This window comes from Colletotrichum lupini, chromosome 8 (genome assembly GCF_023278565.1).
Source record: "Colletotrichum lupini chromosome 8, complete sequence".
NCBI classification, from domain to species: domain Eukaryota; kingdom Fungi; phylum Ascomycota; class Sordariomycetes; order Glomerellales; family Glomerellaceae; genus Colletotrichum; species Colletotrichum lupini.
Window position 1 is genome coordinate 2,664,036 of NC_064681.1, and position 21,531 is coordinate 2,685,566.

At 54.3% G+C, this 21,531-nt stretch overlaps 6 protein-coding genes and 1 non-coding gene across 7 annotated transcripts; 4 read left to right on the plus strand and 3 right to left on the minus strand.

Moving 5' to 3' along the window:
* Positions 1–437: 437 nt before the first annotated feature.
* CLUP02_15298 (ferrochelatase) lies at positions 438–1,807 on the minus strand (the record flags this gene model as incomplete). Its single annotated transcript, XM_049294222.1, has 2 exons — positions 438–1,502; positions 1,553–1,807. 2 exons carry the CDS (start codon positions 1,805–1,807, stop codon positions 438–440), a joined length of 1,320 nt encoding a protein of 439 aa, XP_049151368.1.
* Positions 1,808–2,373: 566 nt separating this feature from the next.
* On the plus strand, positions 2,374–8,148 carry CLUP02_15299 (ATP-dependent DNA helicase II; the record flags this gene model as incomplete). Its single annotated transcript, XM_049294223.1, has 12 exons — positions 2,374–2,445; positions 2,494–3,111; positions 3,161–4,382; positions 4,494–4,651; positions 4,713–4,850; positions 4,889–4,956; positions 5,052–5,361; positions 5,417–7,084; positions 7,147–7,209; positions 7,377–7,479; positions 7,563–7,752; positions 8,046–8,148. The coding sequence occupies 12 exons, from the start codon at positions 2,374–2,376 to the stop codon at positions 8,146–8,148; spliced, it is 4,713 nt and encodes a 1,570-aa protein (XP_049151369.1).
* Positions 7,777–7,857, plus strand: CLUP02_tRNA269. Its single transcript has one exon. It is a non-coding gene; the product is annotated as a tRNA-Glu (tRNA).
* Positions 8,149–8,740: 592 nt separating the features above from the next.
* Positions 8,741–12,029, minus strand: CLUP02_15300 (major facilitator superfamily transporter; the record flags this gene model as incomplete). The annotated part of the gene is made up of 7 exons (XM_049294224.1): positions 8,741–8,831; positions 8,899–9,440; positions 9,502–9,549; positions 10,101–10,180; positions 10,242–11,620; positions 11,689–11,762; positions 11,841–12,029. The coding sequence occupies 7 exons, from the start codon at positions 12,027–12,029 to the stop codon at positions 8,741–8,743; spliced, it is 2,403 nt and encodes an 800-aa protein (XP_049151370.1).
* Positions 12,030–13,972: 1,943 nt separating this feature from the next.
* On the plus strand, positions 13,973–14,565 carry CLUP02_15301 (uncharacterized protein; the record flags this gene model as incomplete). Its single annotated transcript, XM_049294225.1, has 2 exons — positions 13,973–14,177; positions 14,468–14,565. 2 exons carry the CDS (start codon positions 13,973–13,975, stop codon positions 14,563–14,565), a joined length of 303 nt encoding a protein of 100 aa, XP_049151371.1.
* Positions 14,566–15,509: 944 nt separating this feature from the next.
* CLUP02_15302 (myb-like DNA-binding domain-containing protein) lies at positions 15,510–17,918 on the plus strand (the record flags this gene model as incomplete). Its single annotated transcript, XM_049294226.1, has 1 exon — positions 15,510–17,918. One exon carries the CDS (start codon positions 15,510–15,512, stop codon positions 17,916–17,918), a length of 2,409 nt encoding a protein of 802 aa, XP_049151372.1.
* A 249-nt stretch (positions 17,919–18,167) lies between these two features.
* Positions 18,168–20,508, minus strand: CLUP02_15303 (major facilitator superfamily transporter; the record flags this gene model as incomplete). The annotated part of the gene is made up of 5 exons (XM_049294227.1): positions 18,168–18,855; positions 18,902–19,088; positions 19,162–19,186; positions 19,307–19,592; positions 19,730–20,508. 5 exons carry the CDS (start codon positions 20,506–20,508, stop codon positions 18,168–18,170), a joined length of 1,965 nt encoding a protein of 654 aa, XP_049151373.1.
* Between the last annotated feature and the right edge of the window lie 1,023 nt (positions 20,509–21,531).

Consider the following 21,531-nt stretch of genomic DNA (forward strand, 5'->3'; position numbering starts at 1 on the left):
GAGTTCGAAATACCTTCTGTGCCAAAGGCCGTGTCTTAAACATAGCCAATCGTCAACTATGTAAGCGTGATGGAGTCGATTTGTAGCTTCACTAAGAGCAGATTGATTGAGGGCGATCGTTGGTGGAGCTAGGTTTGGAAATTGTTAGCACATCTCAAAAATAGAGTGGCGTCATCATCACAGGCAAAGTCCCCTTCAACATTTCGATCCTTGCTTCTTTGCAGTTGGGCATTTCACACTCATCACACATCTCCAATTCGGATACAGGTTGTTCATGCCGCTGCGGGCGACACTTTGTGCATGAATGGTGGAATAGATTTGAGAGTTGATGTACTTTTGAATTCGCCTCCCTCCGAATGCCACTTTAGACCCTAGCAGATCCCCGGTTCCTGATATAATACACAATTACATGTCGCAAATTAGATGCGACTCATGCTTCATTGGGCAAGAGTCTTCTCCTGCGCGGGGAGGAGCTTTGATTGCTGTCCCGCAAAGAACTTCTTCGACTCCAAGCATCGCTCGCTCTTGCAGCCAGGGCACCGCAACTCCATCTGCGGCGAGCAGGCTACACTGCTGTCGAGATGAGCCTTGGCAATGTCGGCAAGAGCCTTGATGAATACGGGGCTGCCGTTCAAACTCTCCACTCTCTTGACCGTCTCCGGGCTTCCAGAGTCAGCGATGACTTCGAGGTCCAGCTCGAACAAAGTCTCGATGTGGTCTGATGTGAAGGCAATGGGAATCAACACAAGGTCCTTCTGGCCCTTGTGGACGTAGTTCTCAACCGAGTCGGAGGTCTGGGGTCCTAGCCAGGCGGACGGGCCGACCTGGGACTGCCAGCAGAGGCGGTAGGGGTTGGAGAACTTGAGGCGCTGCATGACAGCGTACACGGTCGCGGCAACTTCGGCCGGGTAAGGGTCGCCTCTGTTGACCACAGACATGGGCAAGCTGTGGGCGGAGAAGATCAGGACGGCGTCCTTGCGTCTTTCCTCGGGGTATTCCAACAACTTCGCCTCAATGTTCTGTGCAAACGCCTCGACCAGGCCCGGGTGTACCGGCCAGCGATCGATCACACTCCATGAAATGGTACCGTCGCCGGGTGTCGTCTCTCCGACGGCCTTGCCCTCCAGCCTTTGCCTCCACTTCCACAACTCGTTGATGCTGCTTCCTGTCGTCGAGCACGAGTACTGGGGGTATTGTGTGAATGCAACCGCTCTTCCGCCTCTTCCCTTTCCAAAGCCATCCTCGAAAAGCTTGTTGTACATCTCCTCGGTCAGAGGGTCGGCGTAGCGGAAAGCTGTGTACGGCTTGTGTGGCGCTGTCTCGGGTGAGATCTCATCGAGAATCCTGCACATCTCGGCGTTCTGATACTCAGACCACTTGCGAATAGGTGAGCCGCCACCAATATCGGCGTATTGCTTCTGGATCTTGGGAGTCCGTCGCTTCGAAATCAGGGGACCGAGGTAGTTCTGGAAACGGCCAAGGGGAATCAAGTCGCCATCTGCCTGCGCATCGTTAGCTTGCGTCGCAAAATGTAGAATGACGATAGACCTACAAAGAGCCTGCTCAGAAAGTCTCCCACTTCGTCCGTCGTTGAAGGGCCACCCATGTTCATGAATACCATCGCCGTCGGTCCCTTGGATCCAGCAGAGTTTTGCGTCACAGGTGGTACGACCGTCGCCATTGATCTAAGCTGCGCAGCCGACTGCTTCGGCAGTGCCATGGTGAGAGGCGATGAGGCATTGCGCGCAGATGTCGTCGCCTTGGACAAGCTCCGCGAGAGCTGTCCTGTGGAGTACTTGAACGCCATTCGATCGTAACAATGGTTGAATGTGAATACACGACTAGGAAAGAGTGTAGTGCGAAGGAAAAATGTGGTTAATGTTCAAGTGGCTTTAGATTCTCGCACTTGTGGCAATCCGCGAACCCCGGTGATGCGTCGATGCTGGGCGACACTTTGAGGAATTCGGGCTTCGATGACGAAGGAAATCCCGATCTGGACAGCAGCCCACCGAGCACCGAGCAGGACCCCTGTGAGGCCGAGAAGATACCTCGATACTTACAGAATGCCCTGTCCTGGCCCTGAATCAACTGGTGCCTGGGTACTCCCCTAACCCGCAGTCGAATTGGCCAATTAGACACTGCGTAATCCAGAATCACGGCAATTACAGTCACGTGGTTGCGCGCTGTGACCAGGAGCTCCTGCGAGCTTGGCGCGAGCTTCCCAGCTGCGCGAAGGCCCCAGTCGCGCTGGCTGCCTGGAGCGACGCCTGGTAGCTAACCTGCAAGTGCTTGCTATATCCATCCGCTTCACAACCAGCGCAGCGAAACACATCCCATCTTCTCTTCGTACACATTTTGAGTGAACTTTCAAAGATGGCTGATCGCGGACACTTCAAAAGAGAGGATGAGGATGAGGATGATGCTGAGGAGGAGCTTGATGAGACCGTAAGTCCTATGCACTGTGGATCATGACTTATAACTGACCTGTCGCAGGACTTCAAGGCTCAAAAAGATGCCATTTTGCTCGCCATTGACGTGAGCTCATCAATGCTGCAGCATCCGCCCGCAACAAACTCCAAGAAGGCCGATAGGGACAGTGCCGTCGAGGCAGCTTTGAAATGCGCCTACCATCTCATGCAGCAGCGCATCATCTCTAACCCCAAAGACATGATGGGCATTCTCTTCTTCGGCACGGAAAAGTCAAAGTTCCAAGAAGAAAGCGGTCGAGCAGGCTTGGGCTACCCGCACTGCTACTTGTTCGCAGACCTCGACGTTCCCGCTGCTGAAGATGTCAAGGCACTAAAGACCTTGGTCGGCGCGGATGGAGAAGAGGCCGAAGATGAAGATGAGGTGCTAGTGCCGGCGGAGGAAGAAGTCCAGATGGCCAACGTCTTTTTCTGCGCAAACCAAATCTTCACTACCAAGGCGGCGAACTTTGGCAGCAGACGACTCTTCATCATCACAGACAATGATGACCCACACGGCAAGAACAAGGATGCCAAATCGGCTGCGGCTGTCCGTGCAAAAGACTTGTACGATCTTGGAGTTGTGATCGAGCTTTTCCCCATTACCAGAGACGAGAGGAAGTTCGACCTCGGCAAATTTTACGATGTAAGTACTGAGCCGTTCGATTGGAGTGGGCAGAAAGCTGACCGTGCAGGACATCATCTATCGAGACCTAGTTGCAGAGGCCAATCTCTCCGAAACCAGAAACTCAAAGTCCGGCGATGGCCTCAGTCTCCTCAACTCATTAATATCAAACATCAACTCCAAAGAAACGCCCAAGCGCTCCCTATTCTCTAACCTCCCCTTCGAGATCGCCCCTGGACTCAGAATCTCGGTCAAGGGATACAATATTCTTCACCGTCAGACCCCAGCAAGAACATCATACATCTGGCTAGACGGTGAGAAACCTCAGCTCGCCAACGGCGAAACGACACGGATCGCCGAGGATAGTGCCCGGACGGTTGAAAAGGTCGAGTTCAAGAAGGCTTACAAATTTGGCGGCGAATACGTGCACTTTGCACCAGAGGAGCAGAAGTCTCTCAAAGACTTCGGTTCCCCCATCATCCGCATTATCGGTTTCAAGCCGCGCTCTATGCTTCCCTTTTGGGCGAGTATCAAGAAATCAACATTCATCTTCCCATCAGAGGAGGACTATGTCGGCTCGACTCGTGTCTTCAGTGCTCTTTGGCAAAAGCTGCTAAAAGACAAGAAGATCGGCATCGCATGGGCTGTCACCCGTGTCAACGCTAGCCCAATCCTCGTTGCCATCGTCCCTTCCCATGAGAAGTCTGAAGACGATTCAGGAACGCCCTATCTACCCGCCGGTCTTTGGCTCTACCCGCTTCCTTTCGCTGACGACGTACGCGAAGGCCCCGAGCCCCCAAGTAATCACGTCGTAAGTTCCAACGAGCTTATCGACAAGATGCGCATCATCGTCCAGCAGCTACAGCTACCAAAGGCCATGTACAACCCCAAGAAATACCCCAACCCATCGCTTCAGTGGCACTACAAGATTCTCCAGGTCTTGGCTCTCGAGGAGGAGTACCCTGAAAAGGCGGAAGATCTCACAGAGCCGAAATACAAGGCCATCAGCAAGCGCGCCGGTGGATACCTGGATGACTGGGCCGAGACCCTACAGGACGAGACCAAGATAGCGTTAGCAAAGGCAGCCATCAAGCGCGAGGCGGACGGCGGCGACGACGAAAGACCGGCCAAGAGAGTCAAGGCCGCACCGAAGGCTGCAAAGGTTTCAGGGTCTGGTATGACGACGGCGCAGCTCAAGGAATCTGTGGCCAGTGGTGCGTTGAACAAGATGCTGGTTGCCGATCTGAAAGACATTCTTGCGGCAAGGGGACAGAGCACAGCGGGCAAGAAGAGTGAGCTAGTGGAGAGGATTGAGGAATGGGTCGAAGAAAATGCTTAATGCCACTGGGGCATGACGACTTTGCGATGAAACTGTATTATACCACTTGATGCCGAGATAAAAGGCTTATTGAAGGAAGATTTCAACTTCAAGTGCCCGTCACACAAGTATGCCATATTCGTCGCCCTTCAGGCAGGCGGAGCTATTGATGCCTCCTCGTCCTCGTCTTTCCGCTTCTCAGGTTGCCTGCGGGAAGCGCTGAGCCCACCATCCTACAAGGTGGTGGCTTGATCATTCGTCCTACGTTACGCCGTCACCCGAGAGGCAGACAGCTTCGTACAAGTGTCCAGCCATTAGCAAAGACGGACGTCACAACATATCGCCAGGTCTCAGCCAGCCAGACCTGAATCCTACAGAAGGAGTCCAGGCTTACGAGGTAACAGCCAATATACAATCTGTTCCGATCCGCGTCATGCTTGTAGTATGGCGTGATGGGCTTTGATGGCTGTGTCGTGGTAGTTGAGTTCAGCTTGTGACATGGTCTTCCGTCTGCCTTGTTGGCTTCTTCTTTGCCAGCTTGATGAGATGTGTGTCTCGACCGAGGACACAGCTTGCGTCTTTCATCAATCACTTAAAGAAAGCTCCACGGAATTTGAGCCTTTCTAGACACTGTTTTGCACAGCTTGAACTCTGATAGCAAAGAAGAAATGTCATCTCCACGAACCAGCGAGCAGACGACCATTGACGCACCTGAGGAAACCCGACACGAACCTCCACCAGGTTCAGGGAGAGCTGAGTCGAAGCTTTTACAGTGGCCACCAAAAAGACTCAAGAGCGGACTGTCTAAACCCTCAGAAATTCTACTCAGTCTGCTTTCCTTCCTTCTGGTAGCTGTTATGGTTACATACATTGCGATTCTACTTTTGAACAACGGACAAGACATTGAAGCCCTGTCACAGACTTGGACGTTTGCACGCGAATTTTCCCGACTTGTAAGATGATTTACTGGCTCATTGTGTCCGTTTATTGTACTGATTTTTCGCTTAGGGCCCGACGGTTGTGCCCTTGATGTTTACTTACATTGTCGGTAGGGCCGTCAGAAGCTGTGCCCATTGGAGGTTGCAAAAAGGGGAGCGTATCGGGGCCTTAGACAGCCTCTTAGGATCAACGACGCTGACAGGCACGATCAATACCATGGCTGATCTTAGAAAAGTCGAAATTTTGGGGTTTACACTACTGATGGTTTGGTCACTATCGCCACTGGGAGGACAGGCAACGCTCCGAGTTCTGACCCCGCGAACCGAAGAAATCTCGTCTCTTGCGACGCTACCATACCTCGACCATGATGTTGGGTACCCCGAAAGGTTTGCTTCAACAGTGCTATCAGGCCAACAGATCCCCATCAACGCGTTGGTCTTGAGTTCTCTTGGAGCCACAGATGCAGTGAAAAGGTCAAAAGTAGATACGTGGGGCAACATCAAGATTCCCATGATCGAGTCATTTTCAGTTCATCTTCTGCTTGGAAGCAATGAGTGGATTCATCTGGATCAGTATCAGGACGAGGTGGTGTATTCCGCTCTGCTCGGTATTCCTGTTGCCAATATTCCCCAGAGGCATAGGTTCAACTTCACTCTCGAGACATCGTACGTAAAGTTAGATTGCACCGATCTACGCAACTTGACAGGCAATGCATCTATGGAAATAAACAGTTGGCGTGAGGGATGCGAGAACGGGCGGTGTCAGCGCAATTTCAAATGGGGTGGACTTGCTACTGTCCCTAATCAGCAAGGAATGCAGAACTCGACTCACGACAAGCGATGCTCCGACCCTCGAATCGCAGCCAGAGAAATGCTTTATTGGAATTGGGAGTTGTCAGAATACTGTGACTCCACATTTACAAGTTGTTCCATGACCACGTCGTTCGTTGACGTTCGTGTCTCGTGCTTGGGCTGGGATTGCGAGGCAACGGCAATACGGCCAACAATGCTGGCATTAGGTGACAGTCGGAGAGCGAACGTGACCTTCTTCGACGATTGTCCCCAAGAACACGCCACCATATGGTCCTGGTTCTTTCGATACTTCGCAACTTTGGCTGATAGCGGTGGTGGCGGTGTGCATTCGACCACTATCATTCAGTCGTACTTGGTTGATCCCAAGTTGGGATTGAACGCCACGGCGGCTTTCCGCCTCCCGCCAATTTTCACAGTAGAGAAGAAGCTATTCTCTATCCGCCTGGGTCAGCTTCTTAACACCTACTGGTGGGCCATGATAGGCAGTGAGCCACTCTTCTTGGGCCATCCTGAGAATTACGACAGCGTAACGGTATGGCCTAATCAAAGCAGTCTTTGGGGGGCGGCTACAAACGACAACTACGTCTTCTCAAAAGCACAAGCCACCGTTTACATTAGTTTACAAGTACTTCGATACAACAAGGTCTGGATGGCCGTTCTCATCGTAGCAACTTTGGTGTTGCTTCTCACAGCAGTGCTAGACCTTGCGCTGAGCCTCAACATTTGGGTCCCAAGGCTACTCATGAACATCTCGACTCTGACGAGGGGCAACCCGAACTTTGACGTGCCCGCCGGCGGTGGAGCACTTTCGGACGAGGCAAGGGCAAAGCTTCTAGCAAATGTCAAAGTCAGGTTCGGTGACGCTGAAGGGGTTGATGAGTCTTCTGATCTCGTCATTGGGAATTGCGTGGAACACGGGGGTCGCGTGTCTAGATTGACGAAGGGGAAACTTTACACCTGACGGCTTGACTTGAGACGGTTCGATAGAATCCATTATCGTTCGACAGACAATACCTTACAGGCTGCTTGGGGGGTCTCACAAGAGAGATGGTGGCTTAACGTAATGGGAAATAACATTTAGGTTCACTACGTTCTCCATCGTATCCCTCAATCGCCATGATGTTGTACACTAGTCCATGCTACTCTCTTTTCGAAAATAAGATAAATGTCACAGGAACGTTGGGATAGCCTTTTCTTACGATCTTGACTGTCTCTAGCATGTCGGTCTATTCGGCCGTGACTGCCCGGTGAGGTGGAACCGATCGGAGAGCTGTGGAAGAGCAACCTCCCGACGGGCTCTCAGGGTGCAATGCCAAACCCGTGAGGGGCCTGGAAGACTCACCCAAAAAAGAGAGTTACGGGAGGCGCACCAACTACAACCATGTTTTGTCACTGTTTTTGAGTCGAATCTTGGCTTCAAGGCAACCAGATGAAGTGTGCGCGCCAAATAAGGATCTTCGGTCGATTCCAGATTCTCGGTTTCGCAACTTGCACGGACACTGAAGTGCTGCCCTTCACAGAAGAGGGCGGGTTGCAGAAACCGGTGCTTGGACGGGCGCAGCTAGCGAGTCAAGGCACCCTTGATGGTTTCACGTAAGACCAGAGGAAAGCATCAAATCCGGCATGGTGTAGCGGTTAGCATACTCCGCTTTCATTGAAAGTCCCGGAGAGATCCGAGTTCGACTCTCGGTGTCGGAACGCTTACATTTTTGCGCTTTCTTAGAAAGACTCGTTGCCAAATAGCAAATAACGCTTATACCGAACATCGACTCATTGATCATGTTTCCTTTTCATAACGTGGTGACTGAATTGCTGTTTTCGGTCTGTGCTGTGCGGGTGACACCGTCGAGTTGAACTCAAAATGTCATTTGCTGTACCGGTATTAGTGGCGCGAACCACATCACATGGACTCTATCTGCCTTTTGGGCCTCACCCTTTGAGTTTGGACTGCGCGAAAGTCTTACAACCGACATCACATATGACCTTTGAGATGGTATGCTTCGATGCTAGGTATTTTCTTGTTTTTCTTCTTCTCTCCGAAAGAGGACGGCAGATGAGTTAATCACAAGCACTGATCAATTTGCCTTGTAAGTGCCGTCACTGGCCAAAACCTTCAGCATATATCTACTACACATTAACCAACGCCCTCTCATCCAACCCTCTCAATTACACCTCCTGACATTAAACCCCCCACCGTAATTCGGAATCGGATTCGCGCTCACATGTCCAAAAAAGTACCGATGATACCGATTCGAACTCTCCCCGTCCGCGACCGCATAACACGACCCTCCCTTCCCCGGGTCGCGATCAATCACCTTCTTTCGCGCGCCAGGCCTCTCCTCTTTAACATCGACCGACATTTGGCAGTAACTGAAATACCAGTCCTGGCACTCTGCGACATAACACTGGTTCGTTAGGCCCCGTAGGGGCTCGGTGCCGAACACGTTGTTGAAGACGTCGTACATGATCAGCAGAGCTTCTTTGGTGTTTCTTTGGCCGATGCGGTTGCAGGTCCAGTCTGTTTCTCCGCGCTTTTGGAGGGAGGAGGAGGAGGAGGTGTTGGTGGTGGGCAGATCCCATGCTAGCGGACTTGCGTTGCTGCGATTGAGCGTGTTGAGGAGGTCTGCTGGGCGCTGGCGATGAGTTCCGTTGGTGGTGGTGGTGTTTGCTCGCTCAACAGAGGGCGTAGATCTCTTCCAACCATCGGAGCCACCTCTGGTATCGGAGCATCCCGCGCACTGGACGAAACCCCCCTGTCCCTCGCGGAACTTTGGCTTCTCAAAGGGATCTTCACTGTTCCCTCTGTCTCTGAGGACCCGGTTCCACAGACCGTCCTCGACATCTCTCCTCTCGGGATCAGAGTACGCATCTTTATCCAAGGTGCCTTGCTCGTGGACTCTCCTGACAACTTCATCCTCCCCGTCCTCGGAAAGGTCGTCGTCAACCTCAACCTCCTCGATTAACGTCCACTCTAGATCATGTTCATCGATAACCGTCCGTAATGCCTCCATGTTGATCGGATCACCCCGCGCCACGCGCGCTCTGCCCTCATCGCTCTCGGAGAAGCGGACGCCGTAAAAAGGCTTGTTACTATCGCTGCCATCGTTGTGTCTCGTGTTATAGGGCCGATTGAGAATTTCTCTGACCATGTCTTCCCCGTCCCCGTTGAAGTCCACATCCAGAATGGTTTCTCGCCGCCGGGGAGGTGAAAGGGCCCGTCGCGGAGCACCGAGGGTGAGAGGGGCGGCTTGGAGGAGAAGTAGGCAAATGAGAGGAAAGATCTGATGGGAGGATCTTAGCCTTACTGCTTCAATGATCTGGGGCCCCCGTCTAGACACTTACCATTGTGCAGACTTCGAACGGGTTCTCTAGCGAGCGAAGACGTTCGTTCTGTTTGAGTTGCCGTTACGGTGAAGAACAGGAGGGAACAGAGAGCGCATAAATCTAATCGAGAGGTAGGTGTTGATGGCCTTTTTGACTGATTCTGGACGAAGCAAGGATCGGATGACGGTCGTACTGCCCATTTTTACAAACAAAGCTCAGGTTAATGGCCAAGGTGCCGAGGCCAAGGGAGGACAGAAGCCTTCATTCAGAATCGTTCAGAGTCAATGGAAGTGACCAGGCCAATCTCTGCGGAGTAGGCACGACTCTTGAGCCACTCTCTCGACGAGAAGACATATGAACAATCAAGGAAAGGTGTATTGATGGTATCGAGGGATACTCTTGTATCCGGTGCGGCAAAATCGCCGATGCTCTAAATCAAAGGAACCACAACTCTCTAGCGCTCAATGGCGCCGACGTCTATGTTCTAGGTATCGCAATCCTCCTCTCGCTTTTCTTGTGAAATTACACAAACACTACATAGAACGTACAACTCGTCAAATCCTATACCAAAACCCTAGAATTTAGTTATTGGGTATCAGCTCATCCTCTGTCAATACTTCCAGCGCCTCCGAGCTGGCATTTGAGCTCGGCTGGGGCACCGATGAAGGGATAGGCTCGTAAGTCTCCTCAAGGAACACTGCGTTTTCGGTCAGCAAAGGGAGCTCCTTGTACAACACGAGCGGCATTGAATAACTTACCACCGGGCCGCACTATAAAGCTGGCCAATAAGGCCAGGCCAAACAAGGATGCAAGGAGGACGAAGATGGCCTGATCAAAGACGCCGACGGTCGAGTAGTAAAGCGTGTTGAAGGCAATCGGGCCCAACACCCTTGAGAGAGCATGCAGGACGCCAATGGCGCCCAGAAGCTGGCCGACCTGATCCGCGGGCACATGCTTGGTGATGGCGGCTTGGATGGTCGCACTGCCGAGACCGCCAAAAGCAGTGACCATGCCAGAGAGCACGAACACGGCCTCGTTTCTCGCAAACAGGTATCCAAGGGAGCCTGTGACGTCTGAGAGTAGGGCGAAGCGGAGAATCCAGCAGTCGACGCTGTCGGCGCCGTTGTTCGCCTCGACGATGGAAACACCCGAGACCCTCCTACGGTAGGCTGCGGGCCGCACGCGGAAGACGTAGTTGACGAGAGGCAGGACGACGAGCAGCGCGACGACGCGGACCATGGAAACGGCAGAGATGTAGCGGGAGCTCTCTAGGGTGCCCCAGCCCCATGTCTCAGGGGACTCGGAGTAGAGAAGGATGACGGTGCCGGCGCTCATAGCGGAGCCCAGGAGGATCATGTCGGTGAACGAGAGCGCGGCGATGTTGAGACGCAGCCTCGAGGAGGTGCCGGGTCCCGTGGGCCACAGCGTCTTGAGGGGAGCCAGAGGGTTGGCCGCCTTGATCGCGGACCAGGTTCCGGCACCAGCCTTGGCCTCCTTTTCTTGCTTGTGCTTTTGGCGGGCGCGGAGCTGACGCTTCACGCTGAGGGACTCGGGAACGATGAATCCGACAAAGATGATGAAGTAGATGTGGCATCCCATGGTGACGTAGAAAACGGAGAGTAAGTTGCCGGTCCAGGCGGCAAAGTAACCAGTCAGAAGGGGGCCAAAGGCAAGGCCGCTGAAGAGGCAGGCGTGAAGATATCCGATGCGCACACCACGCTGAGACGGCGCGGTACAGTCGCTGGTGTACGAGTTGATGAGAACGCTACCAGCCGTGAAGGATCCAGTGAGGCCGTCGGCTACGGCACCGAGAAGCAGCCAGTTGTAGTGGAACGTCCAGGGGAAGTTGGCACACATGATGACGATGAGCTCGGCCACGACGCCGCCGCAGGACGCCAGAGCCAGGAGTTTCCGACGGCCATAACGGTCCGAGAGCTGGCCCAACTTCGGAGCGGTGATTGCGGACAGGATGCCGGTCAACAGGTTGATGGCCAGAGTGAACATGGACACACGCTTCTTAACCTCGGGGATGAGGCATTGCGGGTTATCCGCGCCGAGTATCACGGGTGTGAAAACGAAGGCCGGGTCCAGCGCCGTCTCATCGGCAAAATGCCTTTGGCATACCAGATCGACGATTCTATGTTGCACACGAGATTAGCGACTGCGATCGGCCGCCAAGACATCACGAGATCATTTGTGACATACAGGTTCAGCTTGGGCACCAGAGAGCCTCCAAAGGCCAGCGTGAAGAGAGCATACGGGATCAGAAGCCAGAAGACCTGGCGCACAGAAAGTCAGCACGATTGTTCGGGACCACAGGGCGGCCCGAGCCGGAGACCAAAAAGAGAGAATCCTACAGAGGGAGTCCTCCACCACGGCAAGTGTTCGAAATCCGCATAACCCGGCCATGTATCTTCGCAGGAGCTTTCGCCGTCGCGAGCGCCTGCGCTCAACAGCGATGTGGTCTCTGTTGCCTCGTTTATGGGTTTTCCGTGGACGTCCTGGTCCACCCGGGTGACAATGATGTCGTCTTTTGGTGCCGACATTTTTGACTATTTTGATGTTGTTATTGCTGCTCGTGCGCTGTATCGAGTTCGAGTGTCGTGTAGTGTAGCGTGCTTGGTGCAGAACACAGCACAACTGTCGCAAGTAGGTTCCAAAGACTTTTTGAGCTTGATAACTGACAGACAGAAGGCTGCGAAGTTTCGTATCGAGTATCTGTGTCTTTGGGAGGGCTGTATCGTCGAGTGTTGGCCCTATATCCTGACTTGGATTGTATCGTTGGGGGTGAGCGCAGCGAGATGTACAGAGCGACACTGCCACGATTCCATTCCTGTAGGATCGTGTTGGACGTACACAGCAATTAGACGCCTCTCCGAGAGTGTAACTGTCAAGTCGGAAGAGGGACTAAAGCTGGAAAGGCAGAGGGGTATGAATACATGAGCAAGGGAAGAGAAGCGCTATGCTCGGCGCAACGAGAAGTGGGAATGGGAAAAGAAATAGAAACCCGAGCTACGTAGCAGAGGACCGGGGTGCGCTGCCCACATCGAGAGATAAGGCGGGTGTGGGACAGCGATGGACGCTGATGAAATCGAGCCAAGGGCCCGGGCGAGCGAGAGACAACTGCACGACCACACATAACCAGAATTGAACAGGGGGGGCGGCTTCGACTTTGGGTGTGGAACAAAGTGGGATGGGCCAACCTAGGTGCTAGGATGGGAGTGGGATGGGATGTGTCGTGGACTCGTGGAATGGGAACAGCGCCCCCCCGGACATGGATCGTAATGTTCACTTCAGAAAGCGGAAGGTCATAGCATCTCTCGAGGCGCCAGTGATTCCTATTGGAGCGGCGTGGGGACGTTGACAAGATCAGAGAGAGACAGAGAGAGACAGAGCAGCGCAACGCTTCGTCCGGCGTCCGTAACGGCCTAAACACGTTTCGGTTGGGGCCCTTGAGGCTTGGGAGGCGTTGTATTGACGGGCCACGGGGAACTCGGGGATTCTGAAGGAGACTGGAGACCAGCAAAAAGTCCATCATATTGCGGTCATGTCTGAGAGTTTGTGAGTTGTATTGGCTGTATTGTGTGGGTGGGATTAGCCCAGCGAGGGGAACTGAAGATGGTAGTGATTTGCTTGTAAATCCTCGTAACCGAAGTAGACAGGGAGGTACTTAATTCATGGTCGGGGAATCGGGGAAGACGGACTGAGGTCTCTCAGCCTCTCTTTTCGAGCAGAATTCTCAGTAACAGACAGGATACGGTACAAGTTACAAAGACCGAGAGGAAAGGGAAGAAAAAGGTGACGACAAGACAAGACGACAGGACGCTCCCTGCCGCGGGTTGAGGAGCAACCATCCCGTGAGATGGTGGGATAGGTGCGTGCCTGCCGGACTTAAGAGTGACCCCGTGTGAGTGAACCAATCTCGTGGGACAGCAGGCGCATGAGTTGGCGTCTGCCAGGCCTATCCATGACGCAGTTTCGCAGCTTCAAGGTCGATAAGGGGGGTGCCACAGTACCTCCAGAACCTGGGAAGTTCAGCCACAACCCAGATCTGTCAGGGCCGCCGTTGCTCTGTTGGAGGGGGCCAAACTCTTGTCTCTCGGTGCTCTGTGTACGTACTCCCCATACCTTACCTAGTTCACTTAGTGTAGACAACTCCGCAAGCTTGAGAAGATGATTTCTAAGCTTGAGCCACTCCCGCGCGGGCACTTTGCTCCAAGTTACATCACCAGAGTCAACTCCGCAGCCCGTCTGACGAACTATCCGAAAACAGAGTGACAGAGTCCCAACGCCCACCGGCTCGCCAAAAAGACGTTGTTAACTTTCAGCCTGTCAACTCGTCGTACCTAACCACCTAGGTAGTACCATCGCTGTCGCAGTTCAGCAGGCTTCAGATGTCCGAAGTCCGGTTAATCTAACGACAGTGAATGAACCCTCTCGTGCGCGCGCGCGCGCGCGGTGCCACGTACCTAGGTAGTTGCACAAAGACATGTTGCATCCACAATTCCCGTCTCCTCCCCTTTACCTGAACGCCAGCACAAACTTTGATGCCCAGAATGGCAGCACGGCAATACTTCGTCCAACACGACTCGACAAGGTTCGGTGGTCGGCATGTTTCAGCACCGACTGGCGGACCGGTCCCGCGGAACCACTCTCCTGGAAGACGCCACGCTTTTTCCTCACATTCACTGGAAGTTTGCCCTGCTCTCTATGAATTCTGTCCAAGTTCCCCCTCTCTTTCACTGGGCTGGAAAGGTCGGCAGGTTTCGTCTTATCGTTGTCGTCATCGTATTCCGGTTTCCGATTCGGTGGCCCCTCTCAAGACAACCCGAGAGCGACTCGGACCACTTGGTCGTAGATAGATTATCCCATCTGCGTCTTGGGGGGATGTGTTTGCCGCCATCCGACGGCATATCCCCTGGGCTCCCGCGAGGGTGCGCTGTCTTGTTTGGACTCTGAGAGACGGCCACTCTTAAATTGTCAGACGGTGTTTTGCGCAAGCGACAACGTGCTGTCATTGCCTTTCTCGCCATGTGCTCGGTGCTGTTTGGATCGCCTGCTGCCGTGTTCCGCGGTGCCTGATACCAGGAAACGGCTTGTTGAACAGCATGAGTCGGCATCTTGTGTTGGCTCCGCTCAACTGCGTGAACCCCAGAAGCCACGCCATATTGCAAAGCAAGTGCTCAGAGCTCGTCACGAACAACTCATCCACCAGACATATGTCCTCTTGTAATTGATTATTGTGCTGCATCGGAGGACAGAGGAAACCCCTCTCTTTCAACCCAACAGGACGCGTGGATGCTACTATGCCTCGGCAGCAGAATAAGGAAAGTGAGGGGGTGACAAGCTGAGAGTTCATGAATGCGGCTGCTCTTATCAATCTAGTAGCGGAGCTGGGCCGCCAATCAATGCCAAGATCCATGCACCCTCACCTTGTGTCGTCGTAATTGACTTCGATCTATGCTTGCAGTACATTGCTTGAGTAGGGCAGCAGCATATACGATGTTAAACTTCCAGCTCGAAACCGCGGGCTTCGTAAAAATGCCGCCGTTATCTAGAATCGGAAAGATGCAAGAATGGTGTGTTTCTGACTGTCCAGAAATGCGATTGCTACAATCGGCTTTCGTATACTTTGGGTCAAAGCATGTCTGGTAAGAGTTTATTTCGTTTGGCTTGAGACGTTCTAGCCAGAGAGAAGCTTGCACCGGTGGCCCTGTCGGACTTTCAATCCGGACAGTCAGTAACTACACTAGGAATTAAGTTCTCTTGGAAATTTCAATCTTCACCGAGGATACCGAAACGCTGAGGTGTGTCTCGGTGAGCTGCATTAGGCTCTCGATGTGGAGCCAATCACTACCACTCACAGAAGCTGACTAAGACATGCCAAGCCGCTCTCAGCCTTGTGTACCCATCCTTCACGATTGGCCTCGCATCACAATTTCTTTCGCGCAACGCCCTCGCGAAGGGGACTTTCGACAACCACAACCTGCGCCGCAATCCGAATATCTTCAGCACTCGTCGTCATCATGGGTGTCGTCAAGGGAGGAGTTTGGACCAACATCGAGGATGAAATCCTCAAGGCCTCAGTGTCAAAATATGGTCTGAACCAGTGGGCGCGTGTCTCGTCACTGCTCGCGCGCAAGACCCCGAAGCAGTGCAAGGCAAGATGGAACGAATGGCTGGACCCGAGCATCAAAAAGACGGAATGGAGCAAAGAGGAGGACGAGAAGCTTCTGCACCTCGCCAAGCTTATGCCGACACAATGGCGCACCATCGCTCCTGCCGTCGGCCGAACCGCCAACCAGTGTCTCGAGCGATACCAGAAGCTCCTCGACGAAGCCGAAGCAAGAGAAGCTAGCCAATTTGGACTCACGGGTATCGATGGCGGCGAGGCATCGGCACCCAGCGCCGACGATGTTAGACGATTGCGCCCTGGCGAAGTCGACCCAGACCCAGAGAGCAAGCCCGCCCGACCCGACACGATCGATCTTGACGAGGATGAAAAGGAGATGCTGAGCGAAGCCCGAGCGCGTCTAGCCAACACACAGGGCAAAAAGGCCAAGAGAAAGGCAAGAGAACGTCAGCAGGAGGAGTCGCGCCGTTTGGCGGCGCTGCAGAAGCGACGCGAGCTCAAAACGGCCGGCATCAACATCAAGGTCGTCACGCGCAAGAAGGGCCAGATGGACTACAATGCCGACATTCCTTTTGAGAAGAAGGCTGCCCCAGGGTTCTACGATACCGCTGAAGAACAGGTCCGAAACGAGCACCAGCGAGAGGCTTTCGACCCGAGGAAACAACAGCTCGCGAGCAAGCGTAAGGGCGATGGCGACGATGATGGAGACAACAAGAGGAGGAAGAAGGAAAAGGAGGCGCCCTCAGCATCATTCCAGGCTGCCGTGAAGGCGGGTCAGATGCAGAAGATCAGAGAGGCTGAGCAGAGCAGCAAGAGAAGGGCGCTGAATCTGCCTGCTCCTCAAGTCAGCGAGGGCGAGTTGGAGGAGATTGTCAAAATGGGTATGATGGGCGAGAGGGCAAGCATGATGGCGCGCCAGAGCGAGAACGATGCAACCCGTGGCCTGATTAGCGAATACTCGACCCTGAACAACAACGCCCCGATCCGAACCCCTCGAGCTCCCGCACAGGAAGACCACATCGCAAACGAGATCCGGAATATCAGAGCCTTAACAAACACTCAGTCTTCACTACTCGGTGGCGAGAATACTCCGCTACACGAAGGAACCGAGTCGACTGGATTCGATGGCGTCGCCCCCCGCAAGCAAGTGGTTGCGACACCGAACCCCCTGGCGACACCAATGCATACAGATAGCGTAGGCCAAACACCGGCACGCGTTGGACAGACTCCGATGAGGACGCCCCGCGACAGCTTTGCTTTGAACGCCGACGGTAGCCAAGCCCTCGTCTCAGCGACGCCGAGAGATGTCAAGATGCGAGAGATGGCCCTACGCAGCCAGTTGAGACAAGGCCTTGCATCTTTACCCAAGCCCAAAGATACCGAGTGGGAGCTTGAACTTCCTGAAGACCAGAAGGAGGTTGCTCTGGACGAGGATCAGCTAATGGAAGACGCTGGAGAGAGAGATCGTAGGGAACGCGAAATCAAGGCCGCACAAGAAGCACTGGAGGCGCGGAGACGGACACAGGTTATGCAGAGACAGCTGCCGCGGCCGGCCAAGGTGGACGTCTCGGCTCTGCTTTCAAATGCGGAGTCTTTCCAGGACAGTGCCGAAGCGCTCATTGCGCGAGAGGCTGCTGCTTTGGTCGCCAACGATGCCGTCAAGTATCCTCTGCCCGGCTCCGAGATTAGCGGCGCTGCTCCTCGGCTAGACACCCTCAGCGACGACGACCTTGCAGAGGCACGGCTCCAGATTATGTTGGAGACGAAGCCGACTCCGTCCCCCGCCGAACTTCAAGTGTCCTTCGAGGCCAGGAGCAAGAGTTCTCTGCTCCTCGGTCTGGGATGCTACGGTGACGACGAAGAAGAGGAGGAGGTAGCCATGAAGAATGCCTTTGACGTAAGTTACACCACAGACCGCGCCGTCTTTGATGCTTCCATTTGCTTCCCAGTACTAATCCCATCATCTCAGTCTATCCAAGATTCCATCGCCAGTACGGCCGAGGAGGGCATCAAGCTCGAGAAGAAGCTGGGCCTGCACCTGGGCGGCTACCAGAAGCGCCAAAAGATGCTCAAGGACAAGATTGGCGAGGCCGCCGAGGCCCTGGATAAGGCCAACAACGCCCTCAGCGGGTTCAAGACGCTGGCCATCTCCGAGGAGGTGGCGATCCAGCGGCGTCTGAGCGCCCTGAGGGAAGAGGTCGGGTTCGTCAGCAGGAGGGAGCGCGAGGCGCAGGAGTTGTACCGTAAGACCAAGGATGAGCTTGATGCGTTGCGGGTTAATGGGATGAATGGTCACTATTAAAGGGGGTGTGTGCGTGTATTTATAACGGGCGATGAGAACGGCAAGGCAAGGCAAGACAAGGCTTAGGCTTGGATTAAGGCAAGGCAAAATTGAAGCTTGTAAGATGATGCGGAACCGCGAAATGCTTCCGTTAGAATGCTAAAAGTATCTATGCAACGCAAATGCTATATTAGATGACGCAGCGACAACTCCCCCCCCCCCCCTCAATTCATCATTACCAGTGGATGATAGATATTAGCCCCGGTTCCTTTACCGGCTTGTCTTTCTCGCACCCAGTCTGGGCAACTTGATCGGGACAAGCAGAGCCACCGAAACAAAAGCAATCACGACACAACACAGAAACGTCGTCCGCAATGCCGCCTCGTAGCTCATAACGACCTGCTCGCGGTACGCAGTCGGCAACTTCACAATCGACTCGACGCTCTCCCTCACCTTGCGAATCACCTCGTCCTTCTCCGGCCCCTGGACGTACTCGTCCAGATACCCCACCAGCGCATTCTGCACGACGAGACTACTGCTCGCCACGCCCAACACCATGCCGAGCGAGCGCCAGAGGATGAGGGTGCTCGTGACGACGGCCTGCTCGCGCTGTTCGCTTGCCGCCAAAACGGCCATGAAGGTACCGGGGAACTGGAAGCCCTGGCCGATGGAGGAGGGGACGAGGCAGAGGAGGTAGACCCAGGAGGGCCAGCCGCGGCGCATGGCGGAGAGGGCGATGGTGCCGACGAGGAGGCCTACTGCGCCGGTGAGGGCTGGCCATTTGAGGCGGCGGGTGTAGGTTATCAGGAAGCCTGTTGCTGTGCCTACCATGGAGGAGACGATGGAGGGGAGGACGAGGTTGAGGCCTGACGAGGTTGCTGTTGTGAGGAGGACGGCTTGGAAGAAGAGGGGGCTGTTGTGCGTCAGGTTTTGAAGTTTTCTTGGAGGAGTAACCTGTCTTCGGGGGTGTCTAGATGAATACGGGGACTACACTGGGGACTTACATGTTGAAGAGGATGGCATTGCTGAGGAGAGCCGCGAAGAAGTTGGAAAAGATAAGGTTCATTCGAGGCGAGCGCCGGACTAGGTAAAGGGGCATGATGGGTCGGCTGACGTAGGATTGGACGTAGAGGAAGACGGGGAAGCAGACGCCAAAGATGGCGAGAGATGCGATGACGAGAGGATGGGACCCTTGGATCTTCGTTAGCTCACTGTCACGAGGGCCGATATCATATCTATGGGGACTGATCTAAAAGCCACTTACATGGGAGAACATTTCCTCCGAGGTTCTGCAACGTTGCGGGAAAAAGACGTTAGTTCATGTGTTCAAAGAGCCTGGCTACGCCACTGCCTAACAGATCCCCTTCATGCAATTCTACGAGGCCGGAAAGACGGGAGATAAAACTTACAAGACCAAGAACGAAGAAGGTAATGGCCGTGGTCAGGAGGATGGAGCCCTTGAAATCAAAAGCCTTGAGGGCCTCGACGAAGGTCTCCCGCTTGGTGCCAGCCATACCCAGATCGCTGGGGACGGCGATCATGGCGATAATGCAGCAGATGATGAGGGGCGGAACCTGGATGCCGAATTCCCAGCGCCAGCCGAGGTGGTCGGCCATGGCGCCGCCCAGGGCCGCGCCGAGGGCGGATCCCACGCCGTAGATCATGTTGATGTAGGATTGGTATGCGCCGCGGTTCCTGTGTCATTGTCAGCTTTCAAACCCGTTTCACGGTGACTGTCTTCTCATGGTGAGGTAATGTCGAAGTGGACGTTCGTGTGCATTCTTACAAAAGTGCACAAGAACGACTTTTGCAGACTGAAGGGAACCACTCACTCAATCGGAACCAAATCGCTAACAATGATACTACCCAGAGTCATCATCCCGCCGGCACCAAGTCCGCATGCCGCCCGGGCAAGGATGAAGCTCGTCATGCTCTGCGCGAGCGCGCACCACACCGTCGCGAGGCAGAAGATGACCATGGTGGCGACGTACGGCGGCTTCCGGCCCACGCTGTCCGACAACCGGCCCAGGATGGGCTGAAACGCCGAAGACGTCAACAAGAACGCCGTCGAAAGCCACGAAGCGCTGTTGGAGGCCTTGAAGTAGGACGTGATGACGGGGTGGGACGAGGCCATGATGGTGCCGTCGAAGCAGGCGATGAAGTAGGTGAGGAGGATCTCGGAGAAGATGAACCAGAAGCGGGAGCGGGAGATGCCGTTTAGGAAGGGTGTCGAGGCGACGCTGCTGCTGATGGAGACGGCGTCGTCGTTGTCGCTGTCATCGTCTACGGCGGCGATGCCTCCGGCCTCGGAGGCGCGGTCGGAGCGGCTTGCGAGCGAGGGCCGGCGGTGCTTGGAGGCCGTGCTGTAGCGCCGGGGACCGCGGAGGAGGGGGTTCACGGTCGACTCGGGCTCCAGGAAGGGTCCCGTGGAGGGAATGGACCTGGAGAGCAAGAGGTCGAATTCGTTTGGCGGGATGGCGTTTTCGTCTTGCGGGGTGATGGGGAGAGGGGTCGTGGGCTCGTCGACTTGGAGGAGAGGCGTGCGCTCGGTGGAGTGGTTGACGTTTGACGCCGCCGACGACGAGGCCGGGTTGGCTTTCCGGGGTGCCATTGCGAAGAATTGGTTTTACGGAAGAGCAGACAAGGGTGGCATTCAGAAAATTTCACGATGGGACCGGGCGGGAGATCTGCCTTCATGAATCAGTCTTGTGCGGTCTTGGTAGGTATGGGGCCGGGGGTTGAAAAGCTTACTCGAGAGATCTAGATTCTGCAGATTTGAGATAGAGTATTGCAGATGGACCGCGCGCAAGAGAAAACAAAGTCAAGCCTAACAACGTTGTTGTCCTCCGATGCTAACAATTGCTATTCAGTCTCAAAGGATTGAGGCTCAGGAAACACAATTCGATGACATAAGTGACAGACCGCAAGCGAATGTCATGAGTCAAGAGAGATGGGATGAGGTGAAAGGAGAAAATTAGACTGATCACCGAGAAAGAGGAAAAGAGACGAATCTCAGGTAAGGCAGGAAAGAGAAATTCCGCATTGAGATGGGACGCGAGCGCGAGGAAAGCACGCCTTTTTCTGCTCACCCTTGCCCCGGAAAGCCGTTGACTCAATAAATCGGTGTACCTACTTTTGTACCTTTTTTTTTCTACTCTTGGGATCCGCCGTTTCCTTGTTCCCCGAGGGACCTCACAATATTAACGTTGGTAGTAAGCAGCCATGCAGAAAAAGGACCCAAGGAGTACATGGCGCTGCGGTATTGCTCCCGCCTACCGCTTACCGCCGGTCACGGCCCCGGCCTTTGCACGCTGGCAAGCCCAAGTTTGCCGGACCTGCTGACTCTTTTCAACTGTCAGCGACGGCGTTGGCCCTCCTACAAGTCTTACGGCCTACCTCAAACCCCTCGCTTCCAACCCCCCTCCATCTGCATCACGCTCAACTCTCACTAAGACGGGATACCTTGTCGTGTACAATAAGGGCGTCGAACTAGAAAGATCCTTATCCTGCCCCTCCAACTTCCGTCGCCGTTGCCCATACCAATGGCCTCAAAAATTGTTCATTGTCCAATCACGCAATAGCGGGTATGCAAAGGCGGCAGAAGCGTACAGCGCGGACTCAAGCCGATATGTGC